General features: G+C 36.6%; 3 protein-coding genes across 6 annotated transcripts; 1 reads left to right on the forward strand and 2 right to left on the reverse strand.

The window, feature by feature from the left end:
• Positions 1-7: 7 nt before the first annotated feature.
• On the reverse strand, positions 8-3,905 carry PSY1R (Leucine-rich receptor-like protein kinase family protein). Its single transcript, NM_105889.6, has one exon. It carries the CDS (start codon positions 3,604-3,606, stop codon positions 319-321), a length of 3,288 nt encoding a protein of 1,095 aa, NP_177374.1. The 5' UTR covers positions 3,607-3,905; the 3' UTR covers positions 8-318.
• A 4,399-nt stretch (positions 3,906-8,304) lies between these two features.
• Positions 8,305-10,185, forward strand: ATL3 (RING/U-box superfamily protein). The gene has a single exon (NM_105890.2): positions 8,537-10,185. The coding sequence runs from the start codon at positions 9,045-9,047 to the stop codon at positions 10,017-10,019; it is 975 nt and encodes a 324-aa protein (NP_177375.1). The 5' UTR covers positions 8,537-9,044; the 3' UTR covers positions 10,020-10,185.
• A 513-nt stretch (positions 10,186-10,698) lies between these two features.
• PUM23 (pumilio 23) lies at positions 10,699-15,807 on the reverse strand. 4 transcript variants are annotated; one of them, NM_179547.5, is made up of 12 exons: positions 15,519-15,657; positions 14,967-15,185; positions 14,507-14,870; positions 14,092-14,394; positions 13,802-13,972; positions 13,444-13,587; positions 13,194-13,313; positions 12,916-13,101; positions 12,652-12,800; positions 12,275-12,457; positions 11,622-12,011; positions 10,699-11,188 (listed from the first exon to the last, which is right to left on the reverse strand). In NM_179547.5, exons 2-11 carry the CDS (start codon positions 15,152-15,154, stop codon positions 11,624-11,626), a joined length of 2,196 nt encoding a protein of 731 aa, NP_849878.2. In that variant the 5' UTR covers positions 15,155-15,185; positions 15,519-15,657; the 3' UTR covers positions 10,699-11,188; positions 11,622-11,623. The 4 variants fall into 4 exon arrangements, with proteins under 4 accessions (NP_849878.2, NP_001321803.1, NP_177376.1 ...); NM_001334523.1 differs by having other exon boundaries at positions 10,745-11,188; positions 14,967-15,250; positions 15,519-15,807; NM_202401.1 differs by having other exon boundaries at positions 10,800-11,188; positions 14,967-15,176; positions 15,519-15,636.
• Between the last annotated feature and the right edge of the window lie 112 nt (positions 15,808-15,919).

A 15,919-nucleotide genomic window follows, 5' to 3' on the forward strand; every position in this document is an offset into this window, starting at 1 on the left:
AAAGTTGGTTTGATCATACGATACATTCCAGATTTCTAATCAAATCCTTTTATAAAAATCTGCTTTTGATCATGTTAAAGCCAAAGGGTTTTACATAGCTAGAGAGCTACATGTATATAGAAATCGTTTGAATGTCACGAGCTGCATAAATTCCTGTTCTTTACATCATCAAAGCTTCTATTACCATCAAAATTATAATTTACATGGAAATGATGGTTAACATATGCAATTGACAAGAAAAATATGTGTATATTTACTTATGCAGATATTTGAATCTGGTCACAATGATGAATGTAGGGAAGGAAGGCACACACACAGTTACGTCTCTTCTTCTTCTTCAGGTTCTTCTCTGTTATTTTGGTTTTTCTCCGCTTCTATATTCTTTAGCCAGTCTACAACTTGTTGAATGTTTGGTCTTTTCATTGGATTTTGGTTCACACACATGCAGGCTATGTCAAGCACACGAAGCATCGCTTCTTCATTTCCACTTTCTCTCAGCAATGTATCAAACACTTCCTCTGGTTTCCCATCTCTTTTCATAGTATGCACCCATGCGACCAATTCTCTTGACATCTTTGGCCTGAAAACCTCCATTGGTCTTTTCCCTGTGAGAAGCTCGAGCATGACTACACCAAAACTGTACACGTCACCTCTCAAAGTGGCTACCCAAGCTTGTCCATACTCTGGGGGAATGTAACCCAATGTGCCCACTAGCTCAGTTGTTACATGGGTGCGATATGGAAGGATCAATCTTGACAACCCGAAATCTGCTACATATGCCTTGAAATTTCCATCCAAAAGGATGTTGCTGGACTTGATGTCTCGGTGTACTATGTGTGGTTCACATATCTGGTGCATGTATGCTAGTCCACTACTTGCTCCTCTCATAATGTTGAGTCTTTTTGGCCAATCCAGCTGAGCTGGACCCTCAGGATTTTCGTGCAGCCAATAATCCAGACTACCATTCTCCATGAACGAGTAAATTAGTATCCGGGCACTATCATGGACGCAATAACCTTGTAGAGCGACCAGGTTCTCATGTTTCGCCCTGGACAGAACTTCTACCTCTGCCTTGAATTCCTTTTCCATCATACCATAGTCTCCTGTGAGTTTCTTAACCGCCAGTTTCGTTCCATTATCCAAGGTAGCCTTATAGACAAGGCCAAACCCGCCGCAGCCAATTATATTAGCTTGACTGAAGTTGTCGGTAGCTTTCAAGAGCTCAAATATGGTCAGGTCTTTTACTTCATATCTACTGTTTCCAAACAACAGTACAAGACTTATGTCTTTATCCGACCCTGGAGGGACTTCAGAATACGAGCCATTGGAATTTATCTCCAGTTCAGCATTCTCAGAGTCTCCTGGATTTACTCTCCTTTTAGAAAGCACCAACAGAGCTAGCAGCACCAAAATCAAACTGACGCCAAAAAAAAGCCCAAGGACAAGCCCCAAAACAAGCGTTCTGTTGACCTTTCCTTTACCCATCTTTGTAGTAGAGTGCTGAGTTGGATCGCAGGAGGTTAGCAGTACACCACCGCACAGCAAGGGGTTTCCTTCAAAATTTGCTTTTGGGAAGGTATCAAACTGGGTCCCTGTGGGTATCGGCCCACTGAGAGTGTTGTTTGCAACATTGAAATATGACAGGAAATGGAGTCCAGTGAGTGACCATGGAATTCTACCGGAGAGATTGTTGTTGGACAGGTCCAGCCTCTCTAAGTTAGTGAGGTTTGACAATTCATCTGGGATGCTGCCAGAAAAATTATTACCTAGAAGCTCCAGGATATGGAGAACCTTTAGCTGCCCAACCTCGACTGGTATAGTCCCAGTCAAGTTGTTCCTCTTGATGTATATCGTAGGTGGGAGGCTGGAAAGCTGATTGTATTGCTGATTAGTGGTGACATTATTGGGATTGACAAAAACCGGCAGCTCCAGATAGTTCCGCTCTGTTGCATCGTATGCCTTTTGCGACATCAGAGCTCTCAGCTGAAACAGTTCCTTTGGAAGCTCTCCTGTTAGAAAGTTATCGGAAAGATCCAAGTAGAAAAGGTCTGGAAGAGTTCCTAGCCAACCAGGAATTGTCCCCACGAATCGGTTCATGGACAGGTCCATAACTTCTACCCTCTGGAGCTTGATCAGCCAAGCTGGTATTTCACCTGTCAATCTGCACGCACCGATACCAAAAATTTGGAGGCTTGGAAATCCATCTGACCGAAGAAAGTCTTTGTTGCTTGGTACCGTTTCGTCGTAAAAATTCTTTGCCATAATGAGAGTAGAAAGCTTCTTGCAGCCTTGTAGAATGCTGAGAGCCCCTGTAAGGTTCGTCATTTTATTGTCTGAAAAAGTAAAGAACGACAGGGATTCCAATTCCAGTACTTGAGGAGATATCTGTCCCGTTAACTTGTTGCCTGCAAACCTCATTGCTGTCATCATTTTGCATGAGTAAACCGTGGAGGGAAATTCGCCGGTGAAGCTATTGTTTCCGAGGTCCAGAATGCTGAGGCTCTGAAACCGGGAAAAGTCTATCGCCGATAAAGTTCCTCCCAGCTGATTAACCCGTAAATTCAACTTCACGAGTTTTGTGCAATTGGCGAGAGAAACCGGGATAGAACCCATGAGGTTATTGACATGGAGTTGGAGGCTACTCAGTTTCGAAAGCTTACCTATATCCTTGGGTATTTCTCCTTCGATGTGATTAGAGTAAAGCTCAAGCAATGTCAGTTTGGTGAGACGAGTAATCCCATTATCAATTTTGCCAGAAAGACGGTTGACTGGTAAAAAGAGTTGCTCGAGCTCAGGAAGATTGTAGATTTCTTTGGGGATTTCACCAGAGAGATTGTTGAAGCCTGCTCGAAGAACACTTAGCCTCGAGCATCTGCTTAATTCTTGAGAGAGATCACCGCTGAAATCATTGTAGGAGAAATCCAGTTTGGTGAGCTGCGGCGAAGCTGTGCACATGAAGGAAGGGATAGAACCCGTGAAGCTGTTGTTGCTGACATTGAAACTGGTTAAATTGAAAGCACCCTGAAGAAAAACAGAACTACTGAGAATTTCTCCCTCAAGAAGATTGCTGGAGAGATCAACGGTCTGAATTGGGAAGATTCCGTTGCTTCCATTGCCAAATGATTGTTGAAGTGGCAATTCACCTTTGAAACTGTTGTAACTAAGATCAAGAACCAAGAGCTGATCAAGGGCAGAGAGGAAACCAGGTGGGAGTGGACCAGAGAGACGGTTATGAGAAAGGTCGAGACGAGAGAGACGCTGGAGATCCAAAACAGACGACGGAAGATTGCCAGAGAGTCCTCTAGAGGACAAAATAATCGAAGTAACACGATTTTCAGGAGACTTATCACAAGAGATTCCTTCCCAGGAGCAACAATCAATGGACGAATTCCAATGCAAAGGAGAGACTGGAGATGATACGTTGCCAGAGAACCAAAGGAGAGAATCTCGATCCTGAAGATTACAAACAGCCTCTGAAACTGTAAGAAAGAAGACAGAAATGGAAAGAACGTAGAGAAGGACAAAGAGAACCATGTGAGGACTCAAAGGTTTTACTTGTCTCACAAAAGGACCAATGGATTTAGATCTCATCTTCTCGTCAATCATGGCGAGAACAAAAGAAGAAGAAGAAGAAGCTGAGAAAGATTAAGAAAGCTTGAAAAAGAAGAAGAAGAAGGAGAGGGAAAAGAAGAAACAAAAGACATGATTATCCAATCTGGGTTTCTCTGTCCGAAGCTTGTAAATGGCTCTCAATACCATCGTTGACCAAAGGGAATAGTCAGACCAAACAGAAGAAAACTTCTTGTCACACCCAAAGTTCACTTTTAAATTTTATTTTATTTTATCATGTTATCTTTCTGCCCTGATTGTGGTTGTGGGTATGCTGTTTTTATGTAAAGTTTTTTTTTGATTAAAAAGTTATATATATATATATATATATATATATATATATAAATTATTATTCCTTTTTGTAATAAAAGCTCAAGTACAACTCTCTGAATAGCTCTGGTAATTATTAAAGTCAGCCCTATATATCCTTACTTATATGAACCAATGAAAAATGTTTTACTTATTTCATTTGTCTGGTTTTGTTCTGTCATTTATTCATGATTAAGAAAGATTAAAAAACGTTTTATGTGATTTATTTTGAAATTGGGTCATTTCAATCTTTGGAGGTGGGAGGTGCATGCGTGCGTGCTATGATGTTGATCATGAAATTGAATTTGATCATAAAATAATAATGATGGGTACAAACATTATGATATGAAATCAAAATAAATAAATAAAAAAGAAGAAGTTGAAGAATAGTATTATGATGATTATTTTTTGTGGTAGAGGCGTTTACCTTTTGGGGCGGCTGGTTTAGTAGTAGTGGCTCGTAGTGGTGGTGGTGTTACACAACTTTTTTCTATATCCTCTAAAATTGTAGAATATGTAATTCATCTTTATTTATTTTTGTCCATTTCTTTCTTTACTTTTTTGCCTTATGGAGGATCTTTTTATGTTTAATTATGCCAAGTGGAAGCCACATTTAACATTAGATAGTGGTCATAAAGAACGAAAAGTAGATAAAGAAGATCATATGATAACTATTTTTTTTTTGTAAAGGATACTATTTATTTTGTTTGACTTTTTGATTTCTTAGGGTTATAAAAATCCTTCAAGCTGTTCATGTGTGTGTTTCTTTTCGTAATTTATAATGAGCAAATGGCGTATATGATAGCTAACAAGTTACTTTAAACAATACCGTATTAAATTAACTGTCTTAGACTTTTCAGAAATTGTACTTATTAAATGGCTATAACCCAAAAAAAAACATTAGTATAGATTTTGTGTGATATTATATTTATCACTTTCATACGATTAGAATAAGTCATAAGAAGTTACTTAATTTTAAAACCGAAATTGTGTTTTTGTGAATTATTGACGATCAAAAACAGTTATTTGGAGTGATGTTTTAAAAAGAGAGTTCTTCGAAGTCCAATTAAATAGAATCTATCATGATTAATGCGTTTAATACTTTAACTAGTGTTTAGGAGCAGTAAGTAATGATGGTGTGAATTTGTTTTTCTATCTAAATATTATTTAACATGATAGAGCTTACGAAGACATGGTAAGAATAGTTATCTCTTTAGTGGAATCGAATATAAAGATTTGACATTAAATAATACCGAACAATCTTTTGGAGTTGTGTTGGACCTCCTTTATGTATGCTTTATTTATCTCTCTATCATCTAAAATAAAGAAGGAAATTTAGAATTCTGAGGCTCAGATTGTTGAGAATAAACCGTAAAATAAACTCTTGTGACTTTATACAACGATAATATATTATTAGCTTTTCGATAAAAGACGATCACATCTATTTTAATGTTTTTCCACTGAATTTTTATTATGTTCAATCAAATTTATAGAATCTCTAATAATTTTATTTTCCACCTAATATATTTCTTATACTTATAGAGATTCATGTACCTCAAAATCCAGGTTTAATAAAGCTTGTCGTTTTCTGGCCTAGAATAGAATAAGGAAAAGCCAATAAATATTGTATTCATTTATTTATTTTACTTATAAGTTATTAACTTCTTAATTATTATTTTGCTATTTTCTAATATGAATCCATTTCAAAACACAGCACATCGGCATATCTGTTTATCTATCTTGAAAAGAACTCGTCCTAATTTGTTTTTTTTTCGTCTGACAATTTCTTCTTCTTTTTAAATTGAGAAAATGATTTTGTAAAAACAAATAAAATGGGCGACTTTTTTTTTTTTTTTGGGGATAAAATTTGGCAATTGGACGACTTGGATTAGGATATTCCATTTTTTATATATACAATTCAACTGAAAGATAACATGTATCATGATCCTGATTTAATGTATATTTTGTGTTTGGCATTTTTCTATATTTTGTAATATATTACTTGTCCTTTTATAAACTGTATACAGCTATTTTAATTTTTCCTGCTCCCAGATACAGCTATTTAGATTTTTCGTACCATTTGCAAATATTTTAAGAACAACTAGTTGAAATTTTTAAATAATCAACAGAAAATAACAGTCAAGTGATAATAACATAAACACTATTTTTTGTTCTACAGGTGTGAATAAGCATATGTTAAATGTATTCTATTTTCTGACGACCCTAAATCTAGGCTCTCCTCGTGAATTTTCATTTAATTAAGGGAGAGAAAACGTTTGACTTTAAAAGAACAAATAGTATTTAATTCAATACATGTTATTATATATATGTAATTTTATTTTGGGAGATAGCTTATCTTCTATATTGGTCGTCAAAAAGATATAACCTATATTGAGTTGGACCGGTAAGCTCATGCAAAAAGAACAAAATCTAACCACTTGCTTTTTACAATTACCTATTTATGTGTGTGATGAGTTAAGTTATGACTTTGAACAGATGATATCTTTTACATGTGTTTTTGATTTAAGTTATGACTTTGAATAGTTGATATCTTTTGCATGTGTTTTTTGGTCTTTGTATTCCAATAACCCATTTGATCATTCAATCAACTTTTTAACAATAATCATAAAAACTAGGGAAGCAAGCAAATTGTCTTTATATTTTTAAACTTTTACTAGTTTTATGCAACAAAAAATAAAAATAAAACTAACTCATATTTCGGTTTTCAAATTAGTAGTACTGCATTAATAGACTTGAGAATTAAAATCCTTTCGATCTCCCGACAAAACCTAGCACAAAAATCTCACCTAAACAATAAACCCATTCAAAGTATATGTAATCAAAATTGTTTTTAATAAAGATTCTGTATGCAAGATTCAATATACTTTCATTTTTTTGGTATACTTGGCAACTAGTTGTTGGTATACCCAAAACAAATCATGAGATGTTTGAGTAAAGTCAAAGCAAAAATTAGCCATATATAGTGTTACTCTCGAAAGAGCCAAAAATGAGAGACAAACCCGGTCCGACCCTTTTGAGTGCAAATTGACCCCCGAAAACATAAACGGGTCAGTTTGAGACCCGACCCGTTTTATCGCATTAGAACTCATTTGGGCCATAAGTTGATACGGCCCAGCCCTAACCCGTTTCCTCTTCTCTTTTCCTATTCTTCTGTTATCAGACTTCTCAGAACCAATTGCCACTTGCATGAATTACTCAGCCATGGTCCATTTAATAAAGCCCACACACAAAAAAAAAATCCAACTCGAGTTTAAAGTATGTACTATAGGTTGTTAAAATTGTAGTGCCCGTAATAATTAGTTTAAGAAAATTGTGTCATGGTCTATGGAATGCATGAATGAAAGTGGTTACATGTTTACTTTGTTTTATGAAAACTTCTTTGTAACCAAAACCAAAATATTGTTTTTTTCTTTTCTTTTCTCAAGGTTTGAATAAATTTGAATATTCGTCTAGTAATTATGTTAGCCTTAGGATTTAGGAATCTAGAGAGAATGATTTAAAGATTAAAGAAGATAATATGTTAGAGAGTGAAGAAGATCATCATTCAACTCTCATCATTTTGCCTAGTAACCATATTTTTATAACTTTTAAGACAAACAGAAAAAAGTTACGGCATTCTTTTCAGGACTTGGAAAACTTTTTCAAATACTAAAATATTGTTTCTTAACAACAAAAAGTTTTTGAGTCTTACGGTCTTTACTTGGTTTCAAAATAGGCTAATGTGTATAATGTATTAAGTCTTGGTGGAACCACAAATTCAGGTCGGAGTCGTCTGACTTTCCACAAATATTGACTCTGTGTTTAATTTGTTGCCGATTTGCGGATTATACTAAGTTAATAATGTGAATGGAACAGTTTAAATTTCACATAGAGATGTTAAAATTACTAGTAACATCGGATAACTAAAAAAAAAACTCAAGGTTCCACTTGATGAAAAGACAAGATCCTTAAACCTAGGCCTCGACCAGGAGGATTCTTTTTTTCACATCCTTTGATGATGAAAGAATAAAAAGCTCTTCATTTGCTCAATGTAGTACATATACTATTGAAATATATTAAGAATTTTATCATCTAATTATTCCAAATTAGTGCATGACAAATTGTCATCCATTAGTTACCATTGACATGCTTTTTACTTTTCTTGTTATATTAAATTTTCATAACACAATTAAGAGGGTCGATTTCGAAAAGGTTAAAAATAGTGGAGAGTTACCAATATCTTGAAAAGACTAAAGAATCTTAAAAGATGTGTAAATCAGTGCACACCATCATTTTAGACTATAATGTACTCCATATCCTTAGAAATTACTACTATTTGCAAAATATAATTTTATTAATTCATGTTTGTTTCATTAACAATTTGTACTATTATTGTGAAACACCTAAACCTATAGTAATTAGTCATACAAAACAAAAAAAAAGAACAAAATGTAGTTAGTATTTTTGTAATGGAGAGGAGGAAGCATTACCAGAAAAACTGAGTAATGGAAAACGATGACGACGAATTTACGCACTAACAAAGAAAATTTGGTCGACTAAAGTTAGGAAGAGAGTAGGGGAGCTACTCTAATTTCAATACACTGGGCTCCACTCTATTCTTCCTTCTTCTTCTTCTTATGCCTTCCTTCGTCTTCTTTCCATGGCAGAGACACAGATTGATACAATTCACTCCTTTCTTTCTGTTTTTTCCTTTCCCTTTCTCTCATCTCTCTCTTTAGCTACTTCCTCCTCCCATAAACCCTCTACCAAGTAAACTCTCAGCTCCACCATTAACACATCTCGGTCTCAATTCCGAGCTCTGTATTCCAATCCTTTGTTGCATTTACTTTCTGGGTTTTTGTTTATTTTGATTTTCTTCCATTTGGGTACCCACCCAAAGAGTAAAGTTTCAAGCTTTCGTGGTACTTGCTATGCTTTCCCTCACAAAACCCTAATTTCATATCCTTATCCAATTCCATGTTTTGCTCTGCTCAACTCTCTGTTTCTACTTCTGAATCGTCGTTTTCCTTCATATAACCAAACCAATTCTGTTGAATCATCTTGGCACATTCATTGTTTTGAGAAGGAACAGAAAAAGTTCTGATCTTGTCCCTATTCGCACATCAATGGACGATAATAGATCTACTCATAGCTCAATGTTCGGTGACCTATCAACAGAAGAGGTCACAAGTAAGATCATTCTCACAGCAATCATTGTTCTATTCATGGCGGTTCTGTTCGTCCTTATCCTCCATCTATACGCCAAACTCTACTGGTGGAGAATAGATCAGCTCCAACAGCAACAGCAACAACAACAGCAAGAGCAAGAGCAAGAAGAAGACCAATCATCCATTGCTCCACCTGTAGTCACTCGCCGTCAGCGACGTCGTTTCATCTTCGTCCCAGGCCAAGACGCTCTAAGCAACACTGGACTAACCTCTTTTGAACTTAGTTCCTTACCAATTGTGTTTTTCAGACAAGATAGTTGCAAAGATGGTTTGGAATGCTCTATTTGTTTGTCTGAGCTTGTTAAAGGAGATAAAGCTAGGCTGCTTCCAAAGTGTAACCATAGCTTCCATGTTGAGTGTATTGACATGTGGTTTCAGTCTCACTCTACTTGTCCGATTTGTAGAAACACTGTTCTTGGTCCTGAGCAAGCTAGCTCAAAGAGAGTTGAACAAGTTCCAGACAATGCAGAAAATGCTGGTACCACCAATAACAACCATGATGCTTTGTCTCAACTTTCAACTTCTTCTCCAGAATTTCCCACCAATGTCTTGGTATGGGGTCGTCAGGATCAAGTTAGTACCGGAAACACCAATGTTGGGACTCAAGAAGACGGTGCTGCTGGTAATGGTGCTTCTCAGAGTCAAGAAGCTGTTGTTCTGGATATCAGCGATTCTTCCAGTAGAAATCATAATGTATCATCTTCGTCGTCATCTATGAGGTTTATTGTTGAGGAGGAAGAAGCAAAATCTCCAATGACAACGAGGTTGAGGTCCTTAAGGAGGTTTCTGAGCAGAGACAAGAGAGTGGGTTGTAGCAATAGTAGTACTAGTAATAGTAGCAGCTCCAATGCTGTTGCTTCTGTTGATCCTTGAAGATTGTAATTAGCTTAGCTGAGTGAGATTGCCTGAAGATGTCAAACTGTGTGTATGTGGTCTCGGCTCTTTATTGGCTGTGTTTGAGAGCTTTCTTTGTCATCCAAGTAAATCATTTATCTATTCCACGGGTAATTGAAATCTAAAGCTTTTGTTTACTCAGATCAAACACAAGAGTCCTACATTGTTCTCTACATTTAACTTATGGAATCATCATGTTAAACCATCAGATCTTAAGCTAAAACAAGAAGCAAAACTCTAGAACAACAATGAGCTTTACTTACCATAAACTAGACGCGCCACTGGTTTCGATAAACAGAAAAAACCAATTTAGAAAACACATTTAGGTCTGTTGTACTGTCTACTTAAACCGGTAAGCACAAGGGTAATCCCTCTCTACTGTTTTTCTTTCCTCTTCAAAGATTGCAATTAAAAAGAAAAAAAGAGTTGGTGATTATCATCGTGACCATGAGCTGTGTTAATCTGCAACGTTTCTTTTCATGGAGTTGGACTTAACTTAACACTATTAGAATAGAAACAGCATCAGTATTCAGTAACCACGTGGCCTATCACATGATCCGCATCTTAATCACATATATCTTCATGGCTAATAATACGTGTGAATGAATGTGTATCAGTGTACGCCTATGTGAGGACTAATGACCAGTGAATGATCTAGAAACTATTAGATTAATAGTAAACATCTGCATCATCTGAAACACAATTGGGAAAACAATAAGGAAATTATTGGCACAGCAGTCAAACTAGATCACGTGATTAGATCCCAAAAAGTTTCATGAATCGATAATATAATCTACAAAGCAACAAAGATTCTCGCTCTTTAACTCAAACATAAGCTCGCTACCCTAAAGTTTTCTCAATAGCAGTCTCAAGGAACACAACAACCTAAGACCACAACAGATCAAAAAGAAATTTCACAATGAAGAGATTCCATACATCGGCATCGATCTCAGCAGCTCTCTGTCTGTTACTTCTAGCTTTGTTTAGCAGCAAGTATAATGTAGAGTGTCGTCAGATGGCGCCAGCTTCCATGGATTTAGCTTCTAGTAAAGGTGTGAGAGATTTGAAGATAAGCCAGGAGATGAAAGGAGAGTCTCTAAGAGGTGAAAAAGATAGCTTCCGAAGAATCCCAAGGACTGGCTCCAGCCCTATACAGAACAAGTAAAGACAAACCACACCACTCAATTTTCTTTCAATCTTTATGTATTCCAAAGGGTATGATTGACACCAAGAGTGTGTATTTTTGTACCAGGATTGATCCCCTAACAGATGTAAGAGGAAGTAGGAAACAACATATCACAGCAAGAAAACCATAGATTTCATATATTTTTCGCTTGGATCTGTTTTTTTTTTTGGGTAGTATAGCGTCTTTGCACTTATTTCTGGATGCTGTAAGCTTTGCTACTGTTAACAGTTCCTAGAGTGTGCTTAGACCTCTATAAGTTCTTTTGTAGTGTTATATGAAAAGACTTTTTATTAGCATTCTTGTAAATGTGTCACAGAGATGAGGAAAAAAGAACTGTGTCACAGAGATGAGGAAAATACAGCTTGACTAGATATGACAAGAGTAAGGAGTCTAACCTTCAAATTCTCATTTTATTTGAATGCCGATTCTTTCCAGTCATCTCACCAGAAAGGAAAGGTCTTTTGCTGCCAGCTAGTTTTGGTTTATCTGTTGCTTCACTAGTTTTATTCTTCTTCTGTTTCGATCTTTTTTCACCTGCAAAAGGTTCATCCTTATCCTTTGCATGTTTTTCTCGGTGACGCTTAAACCCGGAAGTAGGATGATGGTCAATCTCTTTCCTTGTATTCTTTACTTCTATTTCCTGAGCTGCATCCTCAGATGCGTCAGAGACAAAGGTGTTCTTTGGAAAATTTGATTTGTTGGACCCAAATGCAGAGCAAAATTCGTTATATGTTGATTGCTTAGCTTCTTGTCTTGATTTCCACTGATCAGGTCTGCTGGCATAACTGCAACAAATAAATGATTCCATATCATATCAAATCATGAATAAGGAGGTAAAAGATGCAAGAGAATACATGCATGCCATCAATGCTACAGTTATGCCACCTTTCAGTGGCACTATGGTCACTTAATCTCCTAGACTTTTTCTCTAAGAAATTTTACTCTTTTTTTCCATCTCACAGGACGAATATGTTAGTGATACCAGTCTTTCTGATGTGTTACAGCTTCCGTCAAACAAAGCAAGGTAAGTTTGTGAATAAGATCTTACCCATCGATATCAAGTTTCCTAAGCAGATAAGGCCCTTGCTTTGTTTTCGAGAGATCAACTTTCACATCCAACAGTTCAGATGCTATGGCTTCCCTTAGTGTCAAATTACATGCATCGAAGCACTTCTCAACTGTAAATGAACCAGACGTGTGTAATGAGAGCTCGCCAAAATGTCCACGTAATCTGTGACGAAATCATTGGTGAAAAGAAACATCATCAAAATATGAAGAATTGCTTGAAAAAAAAAACTGACAAGCAGCCTAAGAGACTGAATGAAGAAAAAACAGAATGAAGGAAATCATATAAACAAGCTACTGTGGAATCTATCGGTCTTGAGATAAACATATCCCCATATAAAATCAAGAAGCAGTGCATACTTTATAATTAGTCTACGTTTCTGTTTTGTAGCAGCATCTGAGGCAAGAAAGGCCTCGATGACACGTGCTCCACTGGAATCTTTTGCCGTTTCAGTGATATACTCAGCTTTCATAGAAGTTAAGCTTGTTATGTATGGCTGTATATGATCCTGTGAAATTGAGAAAAAGTTGGGAGTTACTGTGAATGCACATGAAAAGCCAAAAATTTGGAAGTTAAAAGCACTGAAGCTATTTTTGTCAACACAAGAAGAGAAGGAAACATACACTAGAAAACTTAAAAATCCCCTGAAGTATCAAACAACCCATGACATGCATCTTTGCACCAGGTGCCCACTCCCATGTAGACTTATCTCGACAACCAAAGTAGTAATCAAGAAACAGCAACCGTGGAAGAATGGAGATACGGGATTCATTTGTGGAGCATACTGCACCAACAAGGGCCTCACAACACTGTCAAATCAGTAAAAATCAGCTGTATAAGAACACAATTTTGAAACTAGAAAAGAAATAAATTTTCATCTAAATTTAGAAAACATAGAAACCTTATTTTCATGACTTTGAAGCCTTTGGCTAACTGCTATCAGAGAAGCCACAACACCTGACTTCCCTTGCTCAAGAAGATCCTTGAATCTTGGAGCTAATTCTTCCCACATAATACCCATCTTGTAAACAAAATCAATTGAACGTAAGTTTACTGGCTTCACGGAAATAGCACAAATAAATTCGAAGTTAAGAAGACCTGGAATGAAATTTTGATGTCACAGAAAAAGATGAAGTGTATGATAAAGATACCTGCTCTTGGTCTCTTGCATGGGAGATTAATGCTTGAATAACAAAATTTGCACACCGATCAACTGAAAGCTCAAATAAAGAATTCTTGAAAACTTTGTTGAACATTTCGTTATACAAACTTTCAGGGGCCACTTCCAAAATAACCTGAAAATGGCATGCAAACGCATTTAAAGAGATGACTAAGAAAATTAACACTCCAATTACAGCATGGAATCAAACAGAGAACTAGCAATCCTTATAGATAATATTTTGCATGGTCTAAAGCAGGCAATACGTCCATCATCAATTGTTTTATGCAAGGTACAGAATCTTGGTATAAACAACTCAGTCAGAGCAGCCAGAGGTTAGACTCAGTTACCTCCACCAGATGACTGAATGAATTATCCTTCATCGACTCTAAAATTTCTTTGGCAACATTAGTCTCTATATGAAACCCTTCTACTTTTTTATTAGTAGAGTTGCAGCGCAGAATAAGCGGAATGATTTCAAGCAACTGCTCATCTTGTTTCAGCATTAGTCTGAGAGCCGTCTGTCAAGAGAAGATTAGTTAGAATCACCGTGAATCAGGGAGAGAGACTAAATAACAGTCAATACTAAAGAAATTGCTTGAAAATGACATAAACGATTAGACAGGGACATAAAACCTACCTGTAAGACCAAACTGCTATACTGATCGACTTGAAGATACTTCATGTCCTCTCTGCTACAACTTAATAGCCCAGATAAAAGGTACGTGAGCATACCTGGAAACCCTTGATGAGGGATTTCTAAATTATTGTCATCTAGCTGAGACATCTTCAGATTCAAACGTTTGGCCAGAGCTTTTGATGATTTTGCGCCATAAAGCTCAGGGGAATCTAAAGAGACTCCTTTGCAAAGACAAAGAAGCCTTCGTAGTACATGCGAACCATAGCAGTTGCACATCATATCAAGAGGATTATCCACAATCACCTGACCAGGGGAAATATTTCACCATCAAAATTGAGGTCAATTACTAGACTAGAAGCAATAATCTGGATACCTTAATATGATTGTCAAAGCCAGTAAAAATTGTATAAAGTACCTTGCATATAGAATGCAAAGCCTCCTCAATAACAGAATAGGCGTCTGGATTTTCTAGATGTGTGGCCAAGGATTTGAGAGCAGACTCTGCGACATGAGAACCAGATCTATCCATTGCAATGGCTGGGAACACACTAGCAGAATTTCGTATGAAACTGCAGAGTTGGTCAAGTTCACATCCCTCAAGTAGAGTTTGCAAGACATGACTTATGATATAGTCTGTAGCAATTTCATACTCCCTCCCTCTTGTTTCTTCAAGGGCATTTCCACATATTACTGAACGTTCCTCTAATTCAACTTCATTACTATCAAAGAGATTGGCAATCTCAGAGAAATACTTTGAAGTCTCTGGATCAATCTCTTTCCTGAAAAAGATACACCCAAATCACTACCACTTCTCACAACAACAAAATTTCGACTATAAATTAGAGCAAAGGCCCTTGGTTAAAAATCTCCTTTACCTGACAAATTGATTCTGATGTTCGAATTCGGAGTGTTTCTTTGATGCTGGCTTTACATTGGGGGCACCACCGGATTGGTTCTTCTTGCTGCTATCTACATCAAATCCACGGTTACCCTTATGGTCCTTCCTACGCATTCCCTTATTCCTTTCACTGTGATTGTTACTAGACTTTCCTCGTTCACCCATCAAGCTATCTTCCTCAATGGTCCTGTGCCTCCTAGATGGCAATGATTTAGAACCAACAGAAACCATGAAAATTCCTAGCCCCAACTATGTTAAACCCTACAAAATTTACACACAAAAAAACTCAGCTTCGAAGAACTATTAGTCCCAAATTACACAATATAACAAAAAAGGGAAAGGTTCAATTTTTTCTCCAAATTTACAGACCCCAAAAATTAGGGTTTCTACCTCTACTTCAAAACGATACCATAACTGGGTTGAATAACCTAAAACATAACAATAAATTCCGAGTCCCAATTCTAAGACTTTACACTAATCCATGTGAAGCTTGTACAAAAGAACAGAAACAATAAGGTGTATCACAAACCTTTGAGGATGCAAAAACACAGTTGACGTTAGAGGAGAAACGAACAAGCGTGAGCTCAGACTAAGAACGCGGCGCAGAGACAAAACGACGTCGTCTCCGAAACTCTTGGTATACGTTGGATCAAAATCTTCGATGTTTTGACGTTGTACAAATTTTCTAATTCCTAGGGTTTTATTCTCGTCCAACCTAATACGATATCGTTTTGTTGACGTGGATATAAACAAATAATGGGCTTTAAATCACGATTTTACCGACCTTTTTAGGGCCCAATTATGTAGCCCAAAAAAAACCTCATCGTTAGCAATGTGCTGCTACATGTTGTTGTGATTTATTTAAATTTAGAGATTTCTAAAAATTTATAACTTTCAAATTAGCTGTAGGTTTTATAAGTATCTATTTAT

The sequence above is a fragment of the Arabidopsis thaliana genome, assembly GCF_000001735.4.
Source record: "Arabidopsis thaliana chromosome 1 sequence".
Taxonomy (NCBI): Eukaryota; Viridiplantae; Streptophyta; class Magnoliopsida; order Brassicales; family Brassicaceae; genus Arabidopsis; species Arabidopsis thaliana.

Coding starts and splice junctions, on each gene's coding strand:
- PUM23 (NM_001334523.1), bottom strand. CDS start 15,220: ATGGTTTCTGTTGGTTCTAAATCATTGCCATCTAGGAGGCACAGGACC. Junction 13,588..13,801: donor CATTCAGTCATCTGGTGGAG/GTAACTGAGTCT, acceptor TGCCATTTTCAG/GTTATTTTGGAAGTGGCCCC. Junction 12,458..12,651: donor AAACGTAGACTAATTATAAA/GTATGCACTGCT, acceptor ATTTCGTCACAG/ATTACGTGGACATTTTGGCG.
- ATL3 (NM_105890.2), top strand. CDS start 9,045: ATGGACGATAATAGATCTACTCATAGCTCAATGTTCGGTGACCTATCA.
- PSY1R (NM_105889.6), bottom strand. CDS start 3,606: ATGATTGACGAGAAGATGAGATCTAAATCCATTGGTCCTTTTGTGAGA.